This window comes from Trachypithecus francoisi, unplaced genomic scaffold, assembly GCF_009764315.1.
Source record: "Trachypithecus francoisi isolate TF-2019V2 unplaced genomic scaffold, Tfra_2.0 Lachesis_group2, whole genome shotgun sequence".
NCBI classification, from domain to species: domain Eukaryota; kingdom Metazoa; phylum Chordata; class Mammalia; order Primates; family Cercopithecidae; genus Trachypithecus; species Trachypithecus francoisi.
This window is the reverse complement of record NW_022681465.1, coordinates 134962528-134990284: the sequence shown is the minus strand read 5'-3', so window position 1 is coordinate 134990284 and position 27757 is coordinate 134962528. Positions and strand designations below refer to the sequence as shown.

Below are 27757 nucleotides of genomic sequence, written 5' to 3'. Positions count from 1 at the left end.
AATAACCTCAGAAACATCATATTGAGGGGGGAAAAGCAAAGTCATTAAAGAATTATAAAGTGTAATTGTTCTATGTGTGAAGTATGTAATAGTAGTGTATTGTTTAAGGATGCAAATTTAGTCATTAAGAAAAGCAGGAAAACAGCAAACACAAAATTCCTAATAGTTGTTACTCCCAGGGAGGGAAGGAAATAGAAGGGATAAGGAAGAGGGGCTCAGGTTGCTACAAAATTTGTTTTTTCTTAAAAAAGATGGTAATTATACAAAACCATTGTCATTCTTTATAACTATGTCAAGAAACATTGTCATTCTTTCTCCCCCATCCCCCAAGATGGAGTCTTGATCTGTCTCCCAGGCTAGAGTGCAGTGGCGCAACCTCAGCTCACTGCAACATCTCCCTCCCGGGTTCAAGCAATTCTCCTGCCTCAGCTTCCCGAGTAGCTGAGATTACAGGCACCTGCCACGACACTCAGCTAATTTTTTTGCATTTAGTAGAGATGGGGTTTCAACCATGTTGGTCAAGCTGGTCTTGAACTTCTGACCTCAGGTGATCCACCCGTCTTGGCCTCTCAAAGTGCTGGGATTCCAGGCGTGAACTACCACACCAGCCAGCATTGTCATTCTTTATACCATATTTATAATTTTGTATTATTTTGTTTCTATTCCTAAAATGTAAGAATTCAGATCAAAATTCAAAACATTTTCAATTTGGAAACACTAAAATCAGAAACCCTGGCAACCACTGGCCAGGTTAGATAGAACAGCAGCTGTTCCTGTAGACAGTATCTCCATCACCTCATTCACATTTAGGCCAGTGCCACATACCACATGTTACTGTTCTGGGAATGTCATTTTATTTACAGCTTTCTTATGGGTTACTCACTGATATCACCTATTTAGTCTTGGTAGGGGCACCTGAGTTTGTGACCCTTGGACTAGAGCAGTACTTCTCAAAGTGTGGTCCCCCAAACAAGCAGCATCAGCATCACCTGGGAACTTGTTTCAAATGTGGATGTGTGGGCACCCCTCTAGACTTACTGAATCAGTAACCCTGGGGGTGGACCCAGCACTGTTTTCACAAGCCCACCAGGTGCCTCTGATGCTCACATTTGAGAACCATTCTTCTTGAAGATATGGCACAGCCTGGCCCAGCCTAGCTGTGGCTCCCACCCTTCCTGGCCAATCCTCCTTTCTGCATCTCTTCAGTGAGGCTCTTCTTTCTCCTCTGAGAGGGTTGCAGTTTCTCCTAATGGAAGTAGTGTTCATTTGCAAAGGCCAGCAGGACCCTTAACTGCCACCCCCATCAGGAGGAGCTCTTCTTCCATTTTTCCTTACTACGTGCTATCTAAACAATTTTGTTGTGATCATTAAGCTATGGGCAGAGGGTGATGGACATCACTTCAGGAGTGATGCTCTCTGCAGTTTCCACAGGGCTTTTGTAGGAGCGTATTAGTCCATTTTCTTACTGCTATAAAGAACTGCCTGAGTCTGGGTAATTTATAAAGGAAAGATGTTTCATTAACTCACAGTTCCCCATGGCTGGGGAGACCTCAGGAAACTTACAATCATGGTGGAAGCTTAAGGGGAAGCAAGGAACCTTCTTCACAAGGTGACAGGAAGGAGAAGTGCCAAGCAAAGGGGGAAAACCCCTTGTAAAACCATCAGATCTCATGAGAACTCACTATCATGAGAACAGCATGGGGGTAACCACCCCCATGATTCAATTACCTCCCACCAAGTCCCTCCCATGACACGTGGGGATTATAGGAGCTACAATTCAAGATGAGATTTGGGTGGGCACACAGCCAAACCACATCAAGGAGCTTTATCTCAGTGGAAAGATTAGCATGGGAACAACTTCTGTTAAATCTGCCTGAACATCAAAGGACATTAAGCTGGGCTATAAAACAGAAAGCCGGTTACCTTTTTTGTCTCTGCTTCCAGGAAATCATCATTTCTATTTTGTTGCCTTTCACAATAGGACACTTTCAGAGTAGTACCCTTTCTCACCACCCTGGTTCTTTCACAGCTGAGATGTGGGGAAAGGCAGGAGTCATTTCTGAGTCTACCTCTCTGGCCTGGGTCCCTCCTACTAATCTCAGAGACCTAGGCAGTGGGCAAGAATAAAGCGGATTCCAATGCCCATCTGAAATGCCAGTCCTGCATCTGATAAAACTCTGTAAGCTCCACACTTTTTTCTATTTCAAGCTTTCTTTTTCACCAAACTATTCTGTTTGTACTGAATCATTCACTTTGAACTCTATGTACCAAGTCTGAACACATTCCAAATATCCTAAATTTGCTATTGCTGAAGTAGACTGTTCAAGTTATAAGAAATACTGTGTAACCATGAAGTATGCATCACTCTGCGATATATACTACTATTACCTCACTATTGTTTACATACATCGGTTTTAGAAATTTAAGCATTAATTTCTTGAAGAAAGGATTACAGAAAATGGGGTAAAGATACAATAGATGGAAAGAAATACAGTTTTTCTGGAACTAATATGGTATAAACAAATATTAGCTCTGGAGTCCACTAAATTGAATTCAAATCTTGGCTTTGCCATTTTACTAGGAGTATAACCATGAGCAAGTCACTGTACCTTAGATTCCTTGTTTGTATACTCGGGACTATAGAAACACCAGACTGAGGTGAGGATTAAATGAGGTAACACATGTAAAGCCCTCAGCAGTGTCACCACCTAGTAACTAACCCCTCAATAACATATAGCTGACATTGAAGGCAAGAAATAAAACCAGAAAAACAGATCAGAACAAATTCTAAATGGAGTTCAGATCTCTTCTAAGGAAACTGTAGAACATATTCTACAAGTTTTGATAAGTAACATTTTCAAAACTTCAGGAAAATATATTTTTGTGTAAAGTTCATTGGGAAAAAGGAAAAACTAGAGACAAAACTTGAGAGACAGTTACAATAGTCCAGGTTACAGGTGACCCTTTCACAACCCCTCCCCTTGATTCTGATGCTCATAAAGAATGATTCTAAGAAATTTTAGGAAGAAAGGAGGGAAAGGAAGAAGGATTTGCCCATAGTCATTTAGTGGCCACTCCATGGCTTGATTCTGAGAACAGAGAAGTTCTGAGTTAAAAGCCACGTTAACTGAGGGAAGAAGGAAGAAAGAGAAAAGATGATAGGAGGACTGTCACCTGGGCAAGGGGGATGATGGCAGTGCCACTGATAAGGGGCGAGCAGGCAGTATAGTAAGAGCACAAACTCATCCTACAAGGAGAAAGGTATCGACATTAGTGCAAACAGGAGTTAGAAAACTTTGGCCAAAAACCATCTTCATATCTCAAACGTGAGAGGGAGTCAAGAGCACAGGGGCAGCTCTAGTTAGTTAGATTAGGGTTCTAGACCAGGTCATACTGCACAGACATCACTTTCTGTTGTCCTGCTAATGAGTCCCCTTCTCTGTTGCACTGACATTATCAAACCAAATGCAAACGGGATGAACCACAATAATGGGCAGAACTGCACCTGGTTCAGCACAACCTGGTGAAGGCCTTAAGAGGAGGGGAGGTGGGGAGTGGAGGATTTTTGCCACACCCAAAGGGGTAAGACCACAGAAGGAAACGTTATCTACAGAGAAACTTAGGCCAATCCTTTCATAAGTACTCCAGGACTACTGCTTCTCTTGATGACTTCAGTTGACTTATTGTAGGGGGGACAATTCAAGGGAAAAGGCTGCTGCCTGGAAGCAATCCTCAAGAACCTAGACCTGAAAAATGTGGATGAGCTCTCTCTCTTGGCATTTGTGCAGTGTGGCTGGGGGTTGCCCCGTAGTGGATCTTACTGGTCAGCTTGCTCTGTTTGCCACTTACTGTGGCCCAAGAGACTTCACCCTACTCAGAGGCAGTGGCAAAAACAGAACAAAGTCAGCAGTGGGCAAGGAGAATGATGTTCCTTTTTAACATGTTTAAGGTGTCTGGAAGTTAGAAGTACTGAAATTAAACTCAGGAAACTGGTCTAGATCAGAGTGTTTTGAGAACCACTGCTGAGGTCTCTGTTCCTAAGTTAGGATACTTTCTTTGTAACAGAGAGGAGGATCTTCATACATTCCTATCTAGTAATAGTATTAAAATCAATTGGGTATGATGGTTCATGCTTGTAATCCCAGCACTTTGAGAGGCCAAAGAGGGAAGATCACTTGAGCCCAGGAATTTAAGACCAGCCTGGGAAAACATAGCAAGACCCTATCTCTACAAAAAATTTAAAAATTAGCTACACATGATGTCATATGCCCTGCTACTCAGGAGGCTGAGGCCAGAGGATAACTTAAGCACAGGAATTTGAAACGGCAGCGAGCTATAATTGTGCCACTGCACTCCAGCCTGAGCAACAGGTTGAGACCCTGTTTCTAAGAAAAATAAAAATAAAATCTAGAATATTTAGGGGATGGTTGGTTTTGAGTTAATGTTTTTCTCATTATATGAATTAGGCAAAAAGCTTCCTGAGGAGTATTATCCTGTTTTGCCATCATAATTAGCATAGAATGTGGCTGATTCTCCTCTCGATTTATTTTTTATCTTGCATACCATAAAATTCACTCATCTGGAAGTTTTCACAAGTACATAGAGACCTGTAACCATCACTGCAATCAAGTTCCATGACACAAAACATGTTTTTCTTATGTTGTCCCTTTGCAGTCAGACTACCTCCCCTCCCTAGCCCCTACCAGCCACTGACCCTTTCTGCAATGCAGAAATGACAGCTGCATTGAAGGTTAAGGCCTGAGGCTTTCTAATGATTGGTTGGTATTGTAACAATAGCAACAGCAGTAATAGTAATATATAATACATATTTGAATTTCTATTGTGTCAGGCACTATTTGAAGCACTTTATAAATGAGGAAACTGAGGCTTTCAGAGATTTTAGAAAGAAAGAGGAGGTAAAGGAAAAAAGACTTGCCCATGGTCATTTAGTGGCCACCCCATGGCTTCACTCCAAGTATGTCAGACTCCTAGACCCATTTTCTTTATATGATTCTGCCTCCATGGAAGATACAGAAGCAGGACAAAGTAGAAAGGATACCTACCAATTCCAGGAAGCTCGGTTTAGACCCGGGATTGCCTTACTTTTTTTTTTTTTGGTAAACTTATATAAGAGTTTAATTATACCAGTAAAACAACAATTGGATATAAGATAAAATGAAGCCAGGATCCTAGAACACCCTCCTTACAGCCTTTGTAAAATGCAATGAAGATAAAACCTACACTTACTATGTTCCCTGTCATACACTTGACCAGGTTTGTAAAGCAAAACTTTAACAAATTCTCTGATCAAATACTGAAATGCTCTGTTAATGTCCTTGAGCATGAACTTCCTTTTGTATTAAAAAGAAAAAGGGATCTTTATTGTTGATCTTTGATGTTTTTCAGGTTGGAGTCCCCAACCCGGTCTCTAGTGATGGAGGCCCCAAAAGGAGTAGAAATCAATGCAGAAGCTGGCAATATGGAAGCCACCTGCAGGACAGAGCTGAGACTGGAATCCAAAGATGGAGAGGTGAGGGGTGAGAAAGAAGTTCAAAGAGCTACAGCTCCAATAGGCCAACCCTTCCCACAACTGGTTGACCTCGGAGTTGGATCCTGTGGCATATCAAGAAAAGGAGCCAAGCAGGTTTTATTTCTCAATTAATTGAGCAGCATGATTATAAGCCACACCCACAATCCATCAAAGTGATGATTATTTGTAAAATGCAGAGATAACGGCATGTATTCCAAGTACAGAATTATATGACCATGAAAATGAATGCTATTTTCAAATTCTCTCTCGTCACCTTAAAATAAGATTTTGTTAGCCAACATAATTAAGCTGTATATATTATACACATCTGGCTCAAGATGAACTTAATTTACTTGTTGTTACTTTGTGTCACACGTTTCCTGTTTTCATTGAAAATGGGGAGGCAGATTGAACAGCTGTCCCAACCAGAACAAGCCAAAACTTAATAGGGTAAGACTAGGCAGCAAGGGAATGAAACACTGCAGATATTCATTCTCTTATGCCAACACAGCCCCAGTTGGGTGAACAGAAATGCTCCTTGTGTTTTTCCAAGCAAGACAAGCCAGTTACTACCCACCCCCAAAGTATGATTTGTCTGTAAACTTTTTTAAATGCCTTCAGGCTGGGCACGGTGGCTCACGCCTGTAATCCCAGCACTTTGGGAGGCCGAGGCTGGTGGATCATGAGGTCAAGAGATCGAGACCATCCTGGCTAACACGGTGAAACCCCGTCTCTACTTAAAAAATACAAAAAACTAGCCGGGCGTGGTGGCCGGTGCCTGTAGACTCGGGAGGCTGAGGCAGGAGAATGGTGTGAACCCGGGAGGCGGAGCTTGCAGTGAACTGAGATCACGCCACTGCATTCCAGCCTGGGCGACAGAGCGAGCCTCTGTCTGAAAAAAAATAAAATAAAAATTTAAAAATAAAAATAAAAATGCCTTCAAAGTGTTTGTGAGTGGACTTTGCTATTTAGTCATAGAGTAAAAAATCTGTTTTTTTTGTTTTGTTTTTTTTTTTTTTTAAGAAAAATGCTATTCCACCGGACTATTCAATGAGAGAGGTTATCAGTCTCTACCTGCTTCTGTACATCCACTCCATGGATATAAAAGTCCCCCTTTAGATTGGTATGGCATTTGCTGTTTTATTTTAGAAGAGATAGAGCATTCAATTATCACAACTGCCTCTTCAAGCAGCCACAAACTGCAAACCACACACATATAAAAATAGTGGCTACTTCACATATGCAGTTTATAGCTATCAGAATTTGAACTCTGGAGGAATCAGTTATAATCATAAATCTAATGGCACCTTCCACCACTGCTTATTTTTATAGGCATGTTTTTCTCAAAGTGTATTCTATAGACCATCAGCCCCATAAATTGTTAGAAAAAAGAAAAAAAAGAAAAAAAAAAAAAAAAGCAGATACGCTCACTAGCATTTAAAAGTTGGAAAATATTACATACTCTATTCTCTTCTTGAGCCCTCACGTTGCACACAGTCATAGTAGGATCTGAGAAGCCCATAGTAAAGAAAATTGTTAAATGTCACATTTTCACATTTATTTGACTCTAGGACTCTATTCACATTCTGTATGACTTTTTTTTGCAAAATGCTAACATAGACCAATGCAGCATTATCTTGCTGGGAATCTAAGCTTCTGTGAACGTAGCAACTTTCCGTCTTGTTGGTATCCAAATCTCCAGTACCAAAAATAATCAACACAGTAGGTGCTCATTAGATTTCAGTTGAAGTGAACATTCATCTGTTGTTTCTGAATGTCAAGAGAAGAGATGACGATCTCTGACCAATGCTTTCCTTCCTATTCTCTCTTTTTAGATTAAGTTAGATGCTGCGAAAATTAGACTACCTAGACTGCCTCACGGATCCTACACGCCTACAGGAACGAGGCAGAAGGTCTTCGAGATCTGCGTCTGCGCCAATGGGAGATTATTCCTGTCTCAGGCAGGAGCTGGGTCCACTTGTCAGATAAACACAAGTGTCTGCCTCTGAAAGACTATCCATAGTGGACATTGTCGGCAGCATAAAGGCCTTTTTTGGCTTTAGACACTGGCTGCCAGCTATTTTTACTAGAACACAGAAAGCCTATCAAAGACCTTTTGTGTGTGTGTACGCGTGTGTGTGCGCTTGAGTGTGTTTGCGTGTGTGGGTGGATATAAATATATATAAATAAATATAAATAAATATATATATATCCTCTGTATAAAATGAGGTTTCAGTACAAAAGGAACCATGGGTGACCCTGTGATATCCACTGTCATTTTCCATCCCATCCCCAACCACCTGTGTGACAAAAATCTAAACACACATCTGTCCCAACATTCCCCAGACTATTCAGAATCACACAGCGTATTGGACACTGACAGAAACTTCATCTAGATGTTCGAGTAGCAGCATATCTTCTCCTTTAGTGTCATTACGAGGGAGTGATGGCGGGAATCTCAAAGTTGCACTCAAGCTCTGAGACCTTTATATATCAAAAATAGGCATTTGATTTCCTGCTTTAGCTTTCGTAAGGCTGGCTAACTTCCCCCCCTTCAAGCTAGGGACTGGCAATGCTGTAGAAGTCAGCCATAGAAACTCAAAATGACTGGCCTACCTTGGCTACCAAACCTATTGGGGTTTTTGTAGTTGAATGAATGAGGATGAATTTCAGCAAAATTTTGAACTGCTCACCCAACTTCTGCTATCTTGCTCCCTCCAAACTCACAGATTCTCCCACAGTCAAATTAAGAGCTGTAAATCAGCACAAAATAAGATAACAGCTGCTCCTCAGTCAGCTGGAAGCTACTCAATGGCCTGATGGGCAATGAATGAACAAATGGGTGATATGTCTCTGTTTAAAGGAAAAATGGCTTAAAAGCTGTTCTGTTCTCCCTTCTGACTTTAACCAAAAGATTTCAACCCACAATGGTCAGGTCAATCAAAATCCCTAAGAGCAGAACTCCTATCCAGAAAGCAGCCTGGAAGTCTAATTAAGAGTAGCATAAGGAACCTAATTATGTTTACTATGTTTCTTGGGATTAGTGGGTAATGTCAAAACATGCCCTTTATTTTTAAAGGCATGCACAGACTCTGACTTTGATCTTCTTATATATTTTCTCAGTGCTGGGATATTCATATTCCGAAATACACTATTACGTTTTCTCTAAGAAGCACTACATGCCACCAGAATTGCTCACTGAAAGATAATACAAACTGAGTGTCTTTATTAGAATCACTGTGTCCCCTGGGGCCCAGCAGTACCTGCTTCCCTGTATGTGGAAGCAGCACCCTCATTCCCGCCATCAGCTACCTCTCATCACCCCACCTTCATCATCATGCTCCAGGGTCACCCTGGCCAGCTCTTGTGCTGGGACAGGGGATTACACCATCTCTGTTCAAAGAGGGGGAAATGTGCCTATGCCTTAAGTCAATGCACTCAGCAAGGAGAAGCACATCTTATTTATCTTGTTACCTATCATTTATTTTGGGTAATTGGAGGGGAATGATTTAGTTATGACTGGACATCTTAAAAGCCAATAGACAAGCCAAATGGTTGGCAGATGTGGACTTCAAAGAGCCCAGAATGAACTCATCACTGGCTTAGACAGTCCTGGATGCCATTTGGAAAGCAGTGGCCCTGCAAGCCTAAATGAAGTAGTATTTGTAGGCCTGGGTGGCATTTGGATTTTTCTTTTCCCTCAACAAGGTTTTACTTTTTCTTACTTTACAAGCAAGGGAAGTTTTGTGATAGGAGAGAAATAAAAGATATGATATTTTTTGAGATGACACTCAAGCATCAGGCTGAGATTTGCACACATGGGATGTAAAAGCAAGCTGTGCGTTGCTTAGTCACTTAGAAGTAGATGGTGGGGGACAGCAGCATGGGTCCTAGCCTGGCCAGTGATACTGCTGGTGTCCAGACCCCAAACTCACTCCAAGCACTCTTGTTCAATATCTCATGCAGAAGAGTTGGGCTGGTCACTCTTAGGGGTGAGACCCAGTAATAGGTTGGTTTGTAGCACTAAGGTCTAAAAAGGAAAACCATAAAAGACATCAGATTACTCTGGATCAGTATAATTAATATTCCCCATAGGGCCATGCTGCCAGAAGCTGTATGTATCAATACAGGGTTTTTCCAAGCCAGGAAACGCCCTCCTTGGCTACTAGGAGCACCTATCCCATATCATTCAGATAAACAATAATAGCTACAAAGTCGTTTGTGGCTAGATAGGTTAAGACAGGTGATTTTTTTAAAGTGGACTGTCTTTGCATTTTGCCTTCTCAAGTTCATTATCTTTGGATGACAAAAAAGCAAAAAGTTCCCAGAATCTTTTTCCTTAGATTTTGTTCTAATCACCACGTGAAAGAATGAGCTTAGCATCAAAAGTTTTATGCCAATAAAAGAGACTGGTGTGATCCCACATGCAAAATTTAATCCTAAGGGTAGTGAGATCACAAATAGAATAAAAATAAGAGCAATCAACAATATATCAAGTACCTATTGGGAACAGATATAAAATTCTATTTTTCATTTATGCTAAGTGACCACAATATACAAAGTAATAAGCAGGAAATTTGATATGGGTTAAATTATGCATTGTGTTCAGATTTCAGAAATTGGTAGTAAAATGCATAAGTTTCTCAATGTACATCTTTTTATCCCAACACCCTCAAACTAGAATATTTGTCCATGGTCATGAGAAAAAATTTTACCTGAATTTTTGGGCGGGGGGGAAGCTTTTACATTAAAATCTACTAATGCCTACTTTTTAAAAAATGAGATTCTTTCTAATCTTTATATATGATATTTTCTAGACAATCGCACCTTTGGGTATATTAAACAGCTGGTATCATAACAAAGAGTCCAAATGAACCTTCAATATACTAGAAGTTCTAGTATGTTAATATTGTTCAGAAGATTTTTACAAATTAAAACCTGATTTCCAAATATGTTCGACATTTACTTCTATTTGGTATCTGTTCAAGAAGTCATAGAAGTCTTGGGAAACTCTTCAAGTATCACAGAGGTTTTCAAAAGCCCTTATAGTGACATCTACCTAGGTAAAAGCCTGACATGTGGCTTTATAATTGTTATGTTACCCAAGGGATAGATGTTATAAGCTTCAACCGGCTTTGAACATCCTTTAGGTCATTTTCTCTTTGGATAATTTTCATCACATATCCAGCAACCATAGACAAAAGTTTGCTTGAGGTTTGACCCTAGAGCAGAGGGCGGCAAACTATGACCTGGAAATCAAATCTGACTCACCACCTTTTCCTGTAAATAAAGTTTTATTGTCACATAGCCACATACATTCATTTACATGTTTTCTGATTTTACACTACAGCAGCAGGATGGAGTAGTTGTGTCAGAGACTGTGTATCACACAAATCATAGATTACTTACTATTTAGTCCTTTACAGACAAAGCTTCCTGACCCCGACCTAGAGGATTTTGTGGTATGCCTTGGATATAGCAGGAAAGAAAGCACATTTCCAAACAGCAGTGAGTACACTTACATTTCTGTGTCAGCTTGGGAATATAGTTACTTGACAAAGTCTTTCAGGAAGGAAACCCTTCCTTATGTTACATGTGGAAAGCCTTCCTTATGTTACATGTGGAAGTAAGTGATCCACCTGCCAGAGAAACACAGGCCCAGAGGATTCCTGGGAACAGGGAGGATGGGATTAGTGGAAGCTCAGTGAAAAAGGAAAGTTATGATCCTCCAAGACCCTTAATAGATAGACCATACCAGGTTCTGCAGGTCAGCATCATTGTGTAATGAGAAGTGAAGTAGGGGACCCTGTGGTTTAAACTTAGAAACTCTTTCCTGTAGGCTCTTTCTGCTGTCTATATTCATATAAAGTTTTCCACCTCACCCTCCCAAGTCCAGAGGAAGGCCCATTCCATGGTCCTCCGGAGAACAGTTTTGACTTAACATATCTTTTTAGCCCACATCACTTCAGTTATCAACACTGCCACTGTGTTTATTGTTCCTACAGCCACACCAGGCTTGAAGGCTTAGTGGGACCAATAAATAATTGGAAGTATTGGAAAAAGCAACTTAAAATACATGGGGACAAAAAAATACAGTAAAATTCTTTTTATCAAGCTGATGCTGTGAGAAACAAGATGAATGCCAGTTTGGCTTTATTTCTAAGAATCTGGGTCTTCGTTCTCTGGTGTAGAAGGAATGCAAAAAATAATAATAATAATTTGAAAAGACATATTCTGACATCTCTGCTTCTGTGTGGTAAGGCAGGTTCCTATCAGACATTTATCCCTTTGGTCAGCTCCCTTTTGCTCATCCAGGGCTTCATACTCAATATTGTTTAAAAAAAAAAAAAAAGTATCAGCTATGGATGATTCTTTGGAAGTATGAGTAGCATGGTGGGGAGGAAGGATTTTTTTTTTTAATGTAAATGACCCCCATTTACCAGACCCTAATCAAAGTCACTTAAGGGAATCCCTCAGCCTTTTATTTGGAAACAGCTGAAATAAAATTAAATTGGCAACAGTGCCCTAAGCAGCAGCTAGATCAGAGTATCTTGCTTTATTTCAGGCCAAAGGTAGTATGAGGTTTGGACCAAAGAGGTAAATAGATCCATTCCAGCACCTGATACTGATTTTTCAAGGCTCTATGAAAGGTCAAAAAATTCATTAAACAAGACCAGTTCTCCCTCTTCCCCCCGTCCCAAGAAATCTTAGGCACAAAAAGGATAAGGAAACAGCTCCTGGAATGATACATTTGCATGGTGCCCTAGTAGCAGGTTGGGAAAAAGTTATAAGAAACAACCTTCGAAAACAGGCCTTTTATCTCAAAGATAAAATGTCTCTCTTGTGGTCTTTCATCACTATCTCCTTGGTGGACGGTTCCCCTAGTTCCAACATATTTCCATTAAAATAGTCAAAGCCACGGCATTGGGATGTCAGATGCATCTCTTTCTTTGCAGTAATCGGAATTTAAAATTATACAGTTGCCTCTGAATTTCTCATGCACAAAGCCAAACTACTGATAAGAGATAAAGCAGTCTGAAGCCTGCTGCTTCAGCCAGCACAGCACACCACACGCGTTCGCACTTTCAAAAGCAATGTGATTTCTATGGTTCTTAAAAGCTTTCTTCATAATGGAGTCCTTGAAGTTTCTCAAGGCAGGTCTGAATGGCAAAGGGAAAATAATTACTTGTTGGAGGTCCTCCTTTTGAGTATTGTTAGAGCACACATGTAAAAGAAAACCTTTTTGGGGCAACTCATGCTCATACATGCTGTTTTCTTTGGTTCTGCCCCTACCTTCCTTTTGTAGATATTGACAGAATAGGAGGAAATTAGCATCCTTATTTGAGAAAGAGCAAGAATGTCATGAGCCCTTGATGCAACAGTAAGTGTGATGTCATAATAAAGTACTAATGACGCTATCAAATCCATCAATAAACAGTCTCAAACCTTCCAACAACAGTGCTCACTGCTGCTCCTCAACTTCAGCCCAGCAAGCAGTAATATCATCACCCATTTTGAAATTTGCAGGTGGAATAGAACAAAGAAACAGTCACTGTAAACGAGACGCATGTTTAGTGTCTAAATCCACCCTTGCAATAGGAAGCCAGAGTGGGGTTCCAAATGCCTCATTAAGTATGTGGACAGCCTCACTAGTAGGTGAGTGAATTTAGCTTCATCACTGAACATTAGCTAAGGTCAGCTTAATACAAATATGAGGCCGACTTTGTTGGGAGAAGAGAAAACATCTACTTAATCTAAAATGTACCCCACATGCTTAGACTTGTCTAATAGTCCCTCACCTTCCAATGTCTTCACATCCTACTTCTACATTTGGGGTTTTTTGGTGAAATCAGAGATAGCTCAGAATTTCATAAAATGAGAAACTCCAAACTGGTCTATTAGGTTCCATGGGAACACTGTAGCCAAAGGATTGTCTGAGGGCAGGAAGATGACACTTGTCAACAAGGAAGACAGTTTTTCTTTAGTCCCCATATTCATCTAATTCATGGGGTTCTAACATTTTGGGGGGCCATGGATTCTTTTGACAATCTGAACCAATGTATGAAACTTCTCCCCAAAAAGAACCACCCCACAAAATCTTGCAAAATATAAGAGATTGTCCTGGATATGAAGCCTACCCTAAGACAATGGGAAGAGTTGCATTCTATTCTTCAATTTAAAGAATATTTATTATTCACGGAGCTATTGCTAGGCACTGTGCTAAACATTTTACATACATTCTCCTATTTCATCCTCAAAACAATCCTTTGAGTTGGCTTCTAATATAGTTCCAATATTCAGATGTGAAAACTGAGGCTTACAGTGGCTAAGAAGCTTGCCCAAAGCCACTACCTAGAAAATGGCAGAGCTGGAATGCAGGTTTAACTCCTGACCACTATGCCATAAAGTCACCAACATGTCAAACTAATTTTCAAGTTGTTGGGACATGTCCCCTACTAGGTTTTAAACTAGATCGTCTTTGGTAGATGAAGCTACAGAACTGCTATTTCCCTGCTTTCTGTAGTCTCTCACAGTGATGCATCTATACTAAAGTATAGATACCCCAGGGGAAAATATAGAAAGCCTGCCTGAATAACAGAATCTAGACCAACAACAAAAATTTAATTTGTTCTGTGTATGCTTAAGTCAAGCTTAAAAAAAAATAGATAGGAAAATACCTGGGTTGTTAGCCTCACATTTAGGAGACAACTATAATATTCAACTGCCTGTGGATAAGGCTAAACAAGGCAGCATTCTGCACCCATACATCTCTTTCCTTTATACTTCCCTTCAAAAGACACATATCTTACTTTTGATCTTTGAAACTATTTGGTCAGTATTCTTCTCTACCTTTACTTGTGGTAAAACTCAAGGAAGGGATCAAATGGAAGCTCATTTCTATCACTGTCTCTGTTTCCCTATAAGAAAGAACTACCAGGGATTCACTGTCTGCATTAGGCATACAATGTCAGAGCTGAGCTGACCACTCTGGTTCCGTAATGGCTTCAGCCTCACACCTTAGCAGCCATCATTAATGGGCCATATCCTTCCCAGTTGCAGAATTAGCCTCCCCAGAGCACTCAGGGCGTCACTACCAATTTATCTGAGTTGGAAATGAGACTCATTTGCCAATTCTTATTTTTAAAGTGGCACTCTTTAACTTTGAACCTGTATATTTTACACTGGCATCCTAGATTCAGCAATGAGGTTGGTGGCGTTTCTACTAGGAAAGGAGAAAATGAATGCATCTGAAGTTCCTTACGGCTTGGTTTCTTTGGAATGCTTTCATCTTCTAAGCAAAGGGATCAGAGTTTGATCTGTAAGAGTTAAAAGACAAAGTCATTTTGAAGATTAGAAACCAGAATGCCCTTGTTAAAGCCCTGCTGTCAACCTGCCTTCACCCAGAGCTTAGAGGGCTCCAGCAGCAAAGAGGCTGGGGTCCATCCCGCTCTGATGTGCTTTTTCCACAACACATATCTGGTCCTCTGGGAGGATTGTGGATAGAGCTCCTCGCCATACCCAAAAGACTCAGCCCCAGTGCCAGTGCTTGCCTGACTCATCCACCCCCTCCCCCCCAGCAAAACCTTAGTAAAGGGATGAGTCAAAAATGAAAAAGACTCTACAGTCAGTCAGTCAAGAATTTCCTATTTAATGGTTTAGACATCCAAATGGCAAGGCAGGAATAGATACCATTAAAAGGTCTCATAGGACTAACCTCAGCAGAGCCAAAAATCTGGCTCTCTGGAAGAGACGCAAGATTCTAGAAAAGTAACAGGAAGTGTTGCTACATCTAAAGTTAGTGAACACAAAATTAACTTAATTGTAATCTAGGCTTTCCGTGAGGGAGGGAATAAAGTTTTTCATGGATCGACCACCTCCCCCAGTCAGGTTTCTCCTTTTTTGAGATTATGAAGAAGCTGAGACATACTTCTTAAGGAGTTCGTGTTTTAGAAGGAAAAGGCAGAAGCTATCCATCATTATGCTGGCTAGATGCACTTCTGAAGAAGCCAGATTCTGATGTTCTTAACAGAAATGGTGAGGTCATAGAAGTCCCATTTGCTTGGAGATTTTGAAAAAGAAACCCCATTCCCATAAAGCAATTGAGTTCAGCCTTTGGGTTATTTTTGGTTTGGTTTTTCTCTGGTTTGGGGTGTGATGTAAGAGGAGCTTTTTAGTTTTGTTTTGAATAACATCAATCCTTGCACACTCTATGCAAAAATTTTGTAAGCATTGCAATAATGCTATGAATTACAAGGAACTATTTTAACTTTATTACACTTTCTGTATAAAAAAAATTTGTATTTAATATTATTTCAACCGCAGTCTTGTAAAATATATTAATAAAAATAATGATTGGTAAGAAGGAAAGCACCCTTGTCCACTTCTTTAGGGAATACCTCTCTCACAGTTAATAAATCAGTCACTCCTATTGACTCTACCTCAGAATTAAATTTTCAGATTAACATCTCTTCCATATCCCTTTGATCAGCTGGGTAAGCCATTTTGGCTCTCGGGAAGAAATTCACACCAGTTGCTTTATGAAAGGAGAGCTTACTATAAGGTAAAACATGGCCTGGAATTTGGGAGTCCCCAGGATTTGGAGCATGTCAAGGGAACAGCCATCCTCAATTTCTTTTCTAATGACCTACATAGGCTTCTCTGGCCACAGTTTACCACTGCCCTCTCCACTGCTCCCTTCTCTGTCTTTGAAGAAGCAAGCCAGATTGGTTCCTATTAGGTAAAACCTTTACAACCAGGCTACTTTAGTGCTCCTGGTTAGCCTACAAATAAGCTGTCTTTGAGTCAGATGCTCATCCCTCGTGTTCCCCTAGATGGGGCCATAGGTGAGACAATGGATGAGAGAAGGCATCGTGGCAGAACCACTTGGATCCACTCACCACAATTAATTCTTCATTTTGAGCATCTCATCTCTCCTGGTCTTCCACAATGACAAGTCAGTGGACATGCTAGAATCTGCCTAGAATTTATTCCCATCTAGCACCACCCACCCAAGGATATCATCCTTCATGATCTCATCCACATATCATCTTCTCTCCATGGCCCTCGTTATTCTTCCTTGATTCCCCCATTTGTTCTAACTTCTTGTATAACCCTACATTGTACTATGATTTACCCACTTACCTATCCAACTGGGACCCCAGAAATGCTTATATACATTCTTAAAGTTTATATAGAATCAAATATATATCTAAATTGATCTTCACAACCTGATAAGGTAGATAGGTAATTTCCTCATCTAGGATATATAAAACAAGTTTTACATATCTAACATGTGACAGAACCAATGTCTTTTCCCAACTGGATTTTCGTCTAAGGCTACATCTTATTAATTTATGTCATGACTCCAAATATTACTGAAGCAACATTACAGAACTCCCAAGATTAAAGGACATGATTAAAATGTTATTCCCAGGCAGAGCACAATTTATTTCCAAAGATGCAGTAATTTTATTACCTGGCTTCTCTTTGGGGAAAATTTACCAAAAAAAAAAAAAGGAAAGAAAGAAAATCTAAATCAAAGGTAATGAAATCACAATTCAAGAGACTTGGTAAGAAAATCCATTGAATCTTAGCTAAAAAGATAAACTCTAATGACAGACAGAAAGGCTGTTACTGACATGTTAAATGTATTGACATCATTTTGAAACAAAATTAGAAAGCAGATAAAATACCAGGAAGCTATAAAAAAAAAAGAGCTCTATGCCTTGTCTTCCAAGGAAGGAAGGTTTAAAAAGTAGCAAATAGGTATAAATCATCAACTTTGAGATTTCTTCTGATCTTTACCCCTTTAAAAGAGATATAAGATTATGTGGCTCACTTTACCCTAAGAGAGGAACGCAGGGTAGAGTGGGGGCCGGAATAGGAATCAGAGTGTAAAGGAATAAGCAAAGTGCATTTCAAAAAACTTGTGAACAATGTATTGAGTCCAATGATAGGGTAATTTTAATTTGTGAATGTCAAATGTTAATTACTTTCAATAACAACAAACTCTTGCAGCTGAGGCTCAATATACAGCCCCCAAGAAAGACCATTATGACCCATCAATGGACAAATCATAGATGAGCCTTTAGGACTCTCTGGCAGAAATAATTAAACATAAATTTTAAAAAACACTTGCGAGACTTTTCCAGATAACTCATACTAGAATCTAAAATGGGTGCATAAAATGTGAGAATAGAATCTTCCAAATTATATTATATTTTAATAGGAAGCATTTAGAACAGCCAAATTTAGGATAACAGATATTAAATCAAGGGTAGAAATTATGAGTACATAATAGATTTTAATCTATTAGAAGATGAAGTTAAACATTGCATTTAAAAACATTTGGTGCAAAAAATTAACCTATTAAACTTAAAAAAAGGAAAATCAATATTTTAAAGTACACACTATGGCAAAAAGTATAGGAGACGTTCAGATTAACAAATTTATAATGATAAAATGCCTTGTCTTATTGATTATACATGATTAAACCACTGTGCTGAGCAGGCAAGTAACCAAAAACAAATATCCAAAGCTTTGAAAAGTAAACAGAAGAAACTTGACAAATTTAATTGTAAGGGAAAATTTTTAACTGCTCTCCACCTGATAACTTACAAATTGGCAAAGCAAAAAAATTAACTCCTAAACACACACACAAACACCTCTCTACACATGGCAGGAAAGAAAGAAACTTCTCATGGTCAATGATAATATAAATGAAATAAATATCATCTCAAAATGAAAACATTAAACTTTTCAGACTATATTCTCTGAAAGTAAAAACAGACAATATATTTTATATTTACTTAAAATCCCAGGAATTTAAAAACACTTCCCTAACTGTTGATTTGAGAAAGAAAGAAGCCTATTTAAAGAATAACCGTTAAAAATGCTACAAATGATGAAATTTAGCCAAAGCAGTCTTTGACATAATAAAAGCATTTAAACTTGTCAATAAAGAAATAAATAAAGCATTCAACTAAGATTCCAGAACAATCAAGAAAAGAACAAAAATCAACAAAACTAAGATTTAGTAAGTAATTCTAGATTTTATGTCATGAAAAATTAAAACTAAAAATCTAAAAAAATGCTGATAAATGGTTTAAAATATTAAAATACAAACGTATTTTATATGTTATTTATATAAAATAAAAATGTGTTACAGCAACATAATTCCTTGTAAGAAAAATAGAAAACCTTGATGAAATGTACAATTTTGAAAAATTAACCATAACAAAAATTGGTAAAAATTAGTAAAATTAGTAAAAATGAGTGCTTGTTTCTTAAGCAAAAGTGAAATAATTTTTGTTTAGGAAATTTTACAAAAATATACCTTTTCTGACATAAATTACATATATAATGTACATGGCATACTTATATATGTTCATAAATTAACGTGAAAAAAAATGCCATCATTGATCTGCTATAACCTATGCCAGAAAAAATTTTTTAAATTTGAGAGACATAAGTATTAAATAAAGAGACCAACTCTCAACTGTATAGACTAAAATTGATAAAGATTGTCTTGTTTTCCTTTAAGTTGATTTACACATTTAACAAAATGCCAATACTTTTAAATCTCAACAGAAATTTTCTGGGAAGCAAACAAAATAATTCTAAAATTTACCAGGCAAAATAAAAGAGAAAAAAAGGTAAACATATTCTCTAAGAAAAATCATTAAAATTACAAAAATCTAACAGACTGTCTAAAAATTACAAAATAGCAGTAATGAAGATAGTAACATTTCCACATCAGAGACACAGATCAATTGCATTTGGTATTATTTTCCTACCTGGAAAATACCATTCAACTTTCTTTGCCTGGCTTTCCCCTGCTCACTTTCTAAGATTTTGCTGAGATATCTCCCTTCAAGAAGGCTTCTCTGACTTGTTCTCTTAATAAAACTTCCCCTGTACTTTCAGGGCACACTGGACAACCATGATAGAGGACAAGTTCTATCACGGTTGACATTGTACTGAAACAACCGATTCATTCTTCTGTTTAGCCTACTAGAACCATGGCTCAAGAACAGATACACAGCTTCCTCACTATTTTATCACTCAAGCCTAGAGAGTGCCAGGCATGTAAACTGAAATGGTTGAATTGAACAGACCAGAAAACCCAGAAATAGGCTCAAGTGAATATAATTCATCATCTATCAATTTATCAGTTGAATCTACCGCTTATTCTTAAACATTCTAAGACAGAGAGCAAGAACAAGATGGTGGTCTCTGTACTCAGCTTACAAATGGTCAATCTTACAAAGAAACAAACAGTTGCAAGTGTGAAATAAGCAGTGATCCAGGAGAACATAGTTCTCCAGGGAAGCTGACAGCTGGAACACCATTACAAACCAAGGGAAGAGGTAGTGATTACTTGATTGTTATTAGGAAAACTGATCTGCAGTTTCCTTGGTGAGGTTGAGGTGGCTTCAGAGTCACACCTTAAATTAACTCCAGTGGACCAGAGTCAAATATGTTTGTTCATCTGGCATCTATCTATTGAATGCCTATTCCCTTCTAAATAAATAACACACTCTTTACTCCTGAATACATATCTCAGAGCCTAATGAGGTAAACAAGGACCTGAAATGATCACTTATAACATAGTATGAGCTGTGAATAAAAGATAAAATAATAGACCATGGAATAACAACCTACTTAGGATCTGTGGAAGAATGACAAGGAAAATCTCAAGAAGGAAAACCTGTCACATTCACGCATATACAATTCCTTCTCTCTCTCTCTTTTTTTTTTTTTTTTTTTTTTTGAGACGGGGTCTGCCTCTGTCGCCCAGGCTGTAGTGCAATGGCAAGATCTTGGCTCAATGCAACCTCCACCTCCCAGGTTCAAGCAACTGTCAAGCCTCAGCCTCTCGAGTAAGTAGCTGAAATTACAGGTGTGCACCACCACGCACAGCTAAATTTTCATATTTTTAGTAGAGATAAGGTTTCACTATGTTGGCCAGACTGGTCTTGGACTCCTGATTTCAGGTGATTTGCCTGCTTCTGCATCCCAAAGTGCTGGGATTACAGAGGCATGAGCCATGGCACCCAGCCCATATGCAATTCTTAAGTTCTTTCATCACCTGTCCCACTCTCACAAATAAGAGAACTTTAAATAATAATCATCAAGTAAATAGGAGAAAAGGTTAGAATTTATGAACTGTGATGAGTTAATGCAAATTAATTTTTATTAAACCATCAAGATGTCAATAAATACATGAACAAAAGAGATAAGTACATAATGCACACAAGTGAAAATGTACATTGTTTCCATTCCAGAACACTGGAAGATAGCACAATTAATAACACTTTTCAAGAAAAACCAAGGAACAATACCACATTAAATATTTGCTTGATTTTAAGATGCAATGTGATTTTACAAATGGTAAAAAACCCAACTTCGACTCTACTAAATAAAATGTGGTTAAATCTATCAAATAAATGTGGTGAAACCATGGTCACACCCTTGCAGAAAAAAACAATAGGATTAAAGTGAGTTGTTTTTCCTTAACCTGTCAGACTGTTTAAATAGTGACTTTATGAAGGGCAATATAATAAGACTGTTTTATACTATACGTTTAGTCCTGAAAAGAATCCTATAAGGTAGGCAGCATTTTCCTAGTCTTAGAGAAATCATGCTCAGAGAAATTAAGAAACTTGCCTGAAGTAATTCTACTAGCAAATGGCAGAGCTTAGTGTCAACTTCAAAATAATTCCTCCCATTATTTGAAGTTGTCTACCTTTCCTGTCAAAATGCAGTAAGACAAACATTTGCACACTGATGCAATGGGCACTGGTATATTCTTTCGGAAAGTAACTGGTCAGTATTTTTAAATAGTCATAAAAATGTTTATACAACCTCACTTAGTAAACCTGTTTTCAAAATTCATCCAGGCAACAGTATTTAAATAGGAAAATGTTGTTAGTAGCAGCCATGTGCACTGTAGCAGAATTTAAAGATGGGAAAAATTAGCAATGCTTCCTAACCAGACAAAGGAGAAAGCCAACTAGATTACGGTTATTTTAAATTTATGGGATATTATGCTGCCTTTAAAAAGATTTGTGAGGATTTAATTTCAATATGGCAAAATTTGATGTTAAATATGTAAAAGTGATGTATACACATGAGTCAAGACTGCTAGGGAAACTGAAAGATGAAGCAAGTTGATTTATTTGGATGGTGATATTGTAGGTATTTCTTATCATTTTTTGTGTTTATAATATTTGTATAATAAAACTTTTTCAAAAAAGACTAGTATCTTTTATTTTTCTACAAAATGGAATTAGTGGCACATACTTTACCCTACAAATAATCCTCATGAAGAAAAATCCATAAACCTAAAATTGTTTACCACAGTATAAAAAAATTGGAATTTTCCTTTTTTCCCCAAAACAGGAACAATAGGTAAACAAATTATGGTACACCCAATCAATGAAATAAATATTAATTTTGGAAATCATGGAAAAAATGTCACGTTTAAATAGGTTTAAAATACCTAGAATTACATGAAAGATAATTACATTTATGTCTTAGTCAGTTTGATATCCTGTAATAAAGTACCGAAGAACAGGTGGCTTAAAAGCAACACAAATTTATTTCTCACAGTTCTGGAGGCTGAAAGTCACAGATCAGGGTCACGTTCTGGTGAGGGCCATATCCAGGTAGCAGGCTGACAACTTATTGTGTCCTCCCATGGCAGAAAGAGAGCAAATGATTTCTCTGTGGTCCTACTTATAAGAGCACTAATCCCATTCATGAAGGCTCTACCCACATAACTTAATCATTTCTCAAAGGCACTACCTCCTACCACCACCACATTGGGGCTTAGATTTCAACATACAAAATTTGGGGGAACACAAACATTCAGTACCTTGGAAGTTAAGTTAAATATATATATATATGGATATATATATATAAAGGATATATATATATTTAAGGATATATATTTTTATATAGGGAAATATATTTTTATATATAAGGAAATATATATATAATATATTTAAGGATAAAGATCACTGATCATTTTAAATGATGGCATTAATATGAATCAGGCCATTTACTTCTGTTCTTCTAAGTAGAGTTAGTTTATCACCATTAATTTTATAAAATGGACGAACAAAAGTCATTTTTAACCTTAGCTTTAAAAATTATTTAATTTGTAATTTTCGGTTCTTTTATTCAAGCCTACCAATGAGTCAAATTTGAAAAGACTTCTGAACATAGAGGATACCTGGGGATTTAAGGTTGCTTCTCCTTCTATTCCACAGAAGAATAAAACCTTTGAAAATGTTCTGCTGGCCTCTGTGAAAGCTACAAAGCTCTACTACAGATTTGACATCAAAGGACAAGCCACACATCTAAGCTTAGTTTGGGCAACAAGGTGGTAGGAGCTTAGCTCCCCTACTGGATTTCAGGCAAGGGCTAGGTGAGAAAGGGCCCAACCCTTCCCCCTTTTAAGAGACATGAAGAGAAACCAAAGAAAAATTAACCACAACTGGAAATGGATAGCTGCCTATGAATTGTGACTGTAATAACTGATGTAGTCAGGTCTTGGACATCCTTTCTGACCATTGTTACCTTTCATTCACTTTCATTCCTCAAACTCCCACAACTACTCCTCCTGTCTCAATATTCCAGGTTTGTTTTGTCAAGTTAAACCTTGCAATTCTAATTACAAATGGTTTCATACAGATTAGTACATCTTGAATCCATCCTTTCCATTCTTTCCATTTCCATGGAATCCACCTTTCCATGATTTCTACACTTTATAACCTACCTCCCCTCCAAAATCTAACCAATCTTGCTCCTCTCTGAGACCCCTTCACAGATAATCTACCAAAGGTCCCCAAAATTCTATACTCAACCCCTTCTCCAGTTCAGTTACCATACAGCCCAGACAGTTACCAAAGGGGTCCTTCTCTACTCTAAAAGCTAAATAACTGATACACTATAATCTGGCCCAACTAGCTCATTTTTTAAAAATTGTTCTCCTCTAGTCAAATGGGTATTCTCCAACCAAATGATGCCCCATAAGAGGAAAGACTTAACACAGAGTAAAGGATACAGACATTGAGGACAGGTATTGGTTATGTTGTCAGCTAGACCTGTGTATTAGTCCATTCTTACACTGCTATTAAGAAATACCCATGACTGGGTAACTTATAAATGCAAGAGGTTTAATTGACTCACCATTCCACAGGACTAAGGAGGCGTCAGGAAACTTACAATCATGGCAGAAGGAGAAGCAAACATGTCCTTCTTCAGATGGTGGCAGCAAGGAGAAGTGCCAAGCAAAAGGAAGAAAAGCCCCCTATAAAACCATCAGATCTCATGAGAACTCACTATCATGAGAACAGCATGATGGTAACCTTCCCCATAATTCAATTACCTCCCACAAGGTCCCTCCCACCACATGTGGGGATTATGGGAACTACAATTCAAAATGAGATTTGGGTGGGGACACAGCCAAACCATATCAACCTGTGTCTAACCTAGACCAGTTTTTAAGACCACATTCCCTCCTATAGAATGCCTTCAAGTTCTGATCTCAATAACCTGGACTCCTGACACCTTCAACCATCCCCACTCAGTGTTTAAATGCAGTTTTCTTTAGCACAGTGTGAAGAGTTTGCTCTCTTCCTTGAGGAAGGAAACATTCCTTCTCTTCATTCCTTTTTTTTTTCTTCTCCTGAATCTTGCCACACTGGACCTACCAAAATTGTCAGATCTTTCCTATTTGTAGGAAAGGTCTTTTATAATACACACAGACCCGAAAGTATTCTCTCAATCCTGCCCACCACAATAAAGTCATCAATCTTTTAACAGGGTCTTGCTCTGTCACTCAGAGCTGGAGAGCAGTGGAACAATCACCGCTCACTGCAACCACTGCCTGCCAAGCTCAAGTCATCCTCTCCTTGGCCTCTCAAGTAGCTGGAACCACAAGCATGCACCATCACACCCGAGTAATTTTTGTATTTTTTGTAGAGAGGGGATTTCACTATGTTGCCCAGGCTGGTCTTGAACTCCTGGGCTCGAGCAATCCACCTACCTTGGCCTCCCAAAGTGCTGGCATTACAGGCATGAGACACCATGCCTGGGCTCACCACCCAAATTCTTAAAATCATAGTCTATGTTTACTTTTTCACCATTTGCACACTTACAGATATCCTCCACTCTAATCATTGTCCCAACCTCTAATATAATCTGGTTCTCTAAACTCACTACTGATGTCCTAAATGGTCAAATCAGAAGGTTTTCCAATGTCCATGTCTCCATTTTGACACAATCTAGTCCCAAATTCGGGTTGTAGTAGACTCTGTTGGTGGCCTCCTCAGCATCTACTTAACCCATCCTATTTCCTTACAGAACTCATCTGGATAAGGTACCCACCCTGTACCCATGACATCCACATAACTCAGGGAAACATAAAATGTTATCCATAAATAATAGACAAATGAAAACACTCATGCTTCTTTGGCTTTTATTTTCCATTTTGAGAAAAATTTGCTGATTGCCTGGCAACCCAGACAGATCTCTGACATATGTTTTACAATTTGCATAGTTAATGTTATTCCTTCTGACAGTTCTATTATGATTCTGATAGCTACAAAAACAGTGTCTTAGAGAAACCAAAGAGGGCCCACTCCCCAACTCCTCAGTCACAAAGATAAGTTTCTAACACCAACATTTCCTCATGCCTTTCTCCTTACCTATTGCTATGGTTTGAATATTTGTTCCTTTCAAAACTCATGTTGAGATTTATTCCCCTGAGTCACAAAACAAGACTAAGATTTTTAAAAGAGTAAAATAAAAAAAAGAAATATATTCCCCAACATGATATTACTGAGAGGAGGGGCCTTTGAGAGATGATTGGATCATGAGGGTTCTGGCCTCATAAATGGATTAATAAATTAATAAGTTATTATGAAAGGAGAACTGGTGGCTTTATAAGAAGAGGAAGAAAGCAGTGAACTGACTTGGGAGGCTGAGATGGGAAGATCATTTGAGCCCGGAAGGTTGAGGCTGCAGGGAGCTGTGACTGTGCCACTGCACTCCAGCCTGAGTGACAGAGTGAAACCCTGTCTCAAAAAGAAAAGAAAGGGGAAGCAAAAGAAAAAAATGAGAGAAAGAAAAGAAAAAGGAGAGAAAAGAAAGGGAAAGAAAAGAAAAAAGTCCTTAGCTGGCACACTGTGACACTCAGCACCCCTCACCATGTGATGCCTTGCGCCACTCTTCAGAGAGTCCTCATCAACAAGAAGGCTCTCACCAGATGCAGCGCCTTGACCACTTTGGACTTCTCAGCACCTGTAACTGTAAGCAATGAAGTCTTCTTATGAATTACCTAGTGTCAGGTATTCTGTTGTAAGCAACAGAAACTTAATTACTATGCCTATTAACTCTTTCTTCAGGTCTTGGAGCTCCTGTAATATCTTTCTCAGCTCTTGACCATCAATCATTCTTTGCTATACAAAATTGGTGACACAAGAGCAGTGACATTCTTTTTATATTCTTCTTTTACTGCCTCTGTCAAAATACGTTTTCACATGCATTGCCAAATAATCTTTTAAATTACCTTTTAAATTACAAGACACCTATATCATCTTGCAGACAGAGCAACTAAGTCCCAGAGAGACTTAGTGATTATTCAACTTGGGATGTGTAAAAGCAGCAGAGGCAGATTTGGAATCTGTTCAGTGCTTCTGTATTTACTGAACACTGACTATGTGGCAGGGATTCCAAGGGCTAGCGTTTCTTAAAAACTACTGATGTTGCATGAATAAAAGAAATTCAACCTTGTTTCCAGTATGGTCATCACTAGTTACATGACTGTGACAAGACTTGAGCCTCAGCAGTTCCTCTGTAAAAGGAAGGTGTTAGATGAATGATCTCTGCCAGCCCTCACATCTGGTGATTTTACATGGTGCTCTGTGAACTACATATCATCAGAGTAACCAGTGCTGAATCTTGAACAAAGCTAGCTCATTCATTCATTGTCCAAGTATGGAAAGAACACATAATGAGTGCTGGCCATTCTTCTATGTGTTTGGGGATTATAACAAAACAAGGTAGGTGTGGCCTCCACCATCATGGAATTTATAATCGAATGGAAAGAGGCAATGTAAAAACATACCAGCAATCAATCAAGATGAACTTCTGGACAATCGAAAGTACAGTAAAAGAATTAAACCCCTCCCTGAGGAGGTGACATCTGAGATTTGATGGATAGAAGTCAGGCACACAGAGATTTAGGAGAAGAGTGTTCAAGCAGAGAGAATGGATGGTTCTTAGAAAAATGTGACAGGTAATTAGTTGCATTACTTGGTAAGACTGTACATTCAAATGCTTTGCTCATTTCATTTTCTTCTGTGAATTAGACATGTGATATGCAGTTATTGCCTTTCATCAGCTGGGAGAGTGTGTATAATTAATCTGTTCTCCAGGAAAGGAGAACACATTTTAGGTGCTAAGTACAGCTTCTGTAATTGACCATCAAGGACAATAATAAAAGAACCAAAAGATACAGAGTGCTGTTGAGGCCAACAAGCAGGGAGAGAAAGAGGTCCTTTGACATTTACAAGAGGAGGAGGAAGACAGAAGTCACTAGTAGCAGACATTTCACACCATACCAAGATAGAGGCCATAACTTCAGAAGCCAAGATTTAGTAAACACCATGGATTGCCCAGGGTGGCTGGACCCTGGGACCAGAATCTCCCACATCAGGAGAAAGTCCTGCACTTTCAAAGACCAGTCAAGGCGACATAATGAGCTTACATCTCAAGGCCTGCTCTCTGCCTTAACCGCAAATCAAAACTAAATATAAAAAGAGGAAAAATAGAAAAAGAGATAAAATTGTCTCTAAAATAAGATAAATATAATGAAAAGCAAACATTGATGAAAATGCCAAGTAAGGATAAGGCTGCAGGGCTGCTGGGGCCCAGGACTAGGAGCTGGCAGAGGTTGCCTGAGGGCAATATGCTCACCACTTATTACTGAGGACAGGATAGAGGAGAAGGGCAGAGAGCACCTGAGCCCCTGCTTCCTACTACTGCACCTACACAACAGGTAAAGAGAAGCTCCCCGCCTACAGCAGAGACTAGACACAGCCTCATTACCACTCCTGGAAGAATGCAGAATTTCCTCCACATTGCTGAGGAGAAAGAACCTTAGTAAGTAATATAGAACCTGGCTCTGGACAAAGGACTATGGGGGACCTGAGA

The 27757-nt window shown here is 38.8% G+C and overlaps 1 protein-coding gene across 3 annotated transcripts in view; it reads left to right on the top strand.

Annotated features, from left to right (window-relative positions):
- Window positions 1-15898, top strand: part of SGCD (sarcoglycan delta) — a 1048938-nt gene extending 1033040 nt beyond the window's left edge. For all 3 annotated transcript variants that reach the window (XM_033180496.1, XM_033180497.1, XM_033180495.1), the window contains 2 exons: window positions 5407-5530; window positions 7366-15898. In XM_033180496.1, the coding sequence (XP_033036387.1) occupies window positions 5407-5530; window positions 7366-7539 (298 nt within the window). In that variant the 3' untranslated portion in view covers window positions 7540-15898. The remainder of the gene's footprint in view (window positions 1-5406; window positions 5531-7365) is intronic.
- The last annotated feature ends 11859 nt before the right edge of the window (window positions 15899-27757 follow it).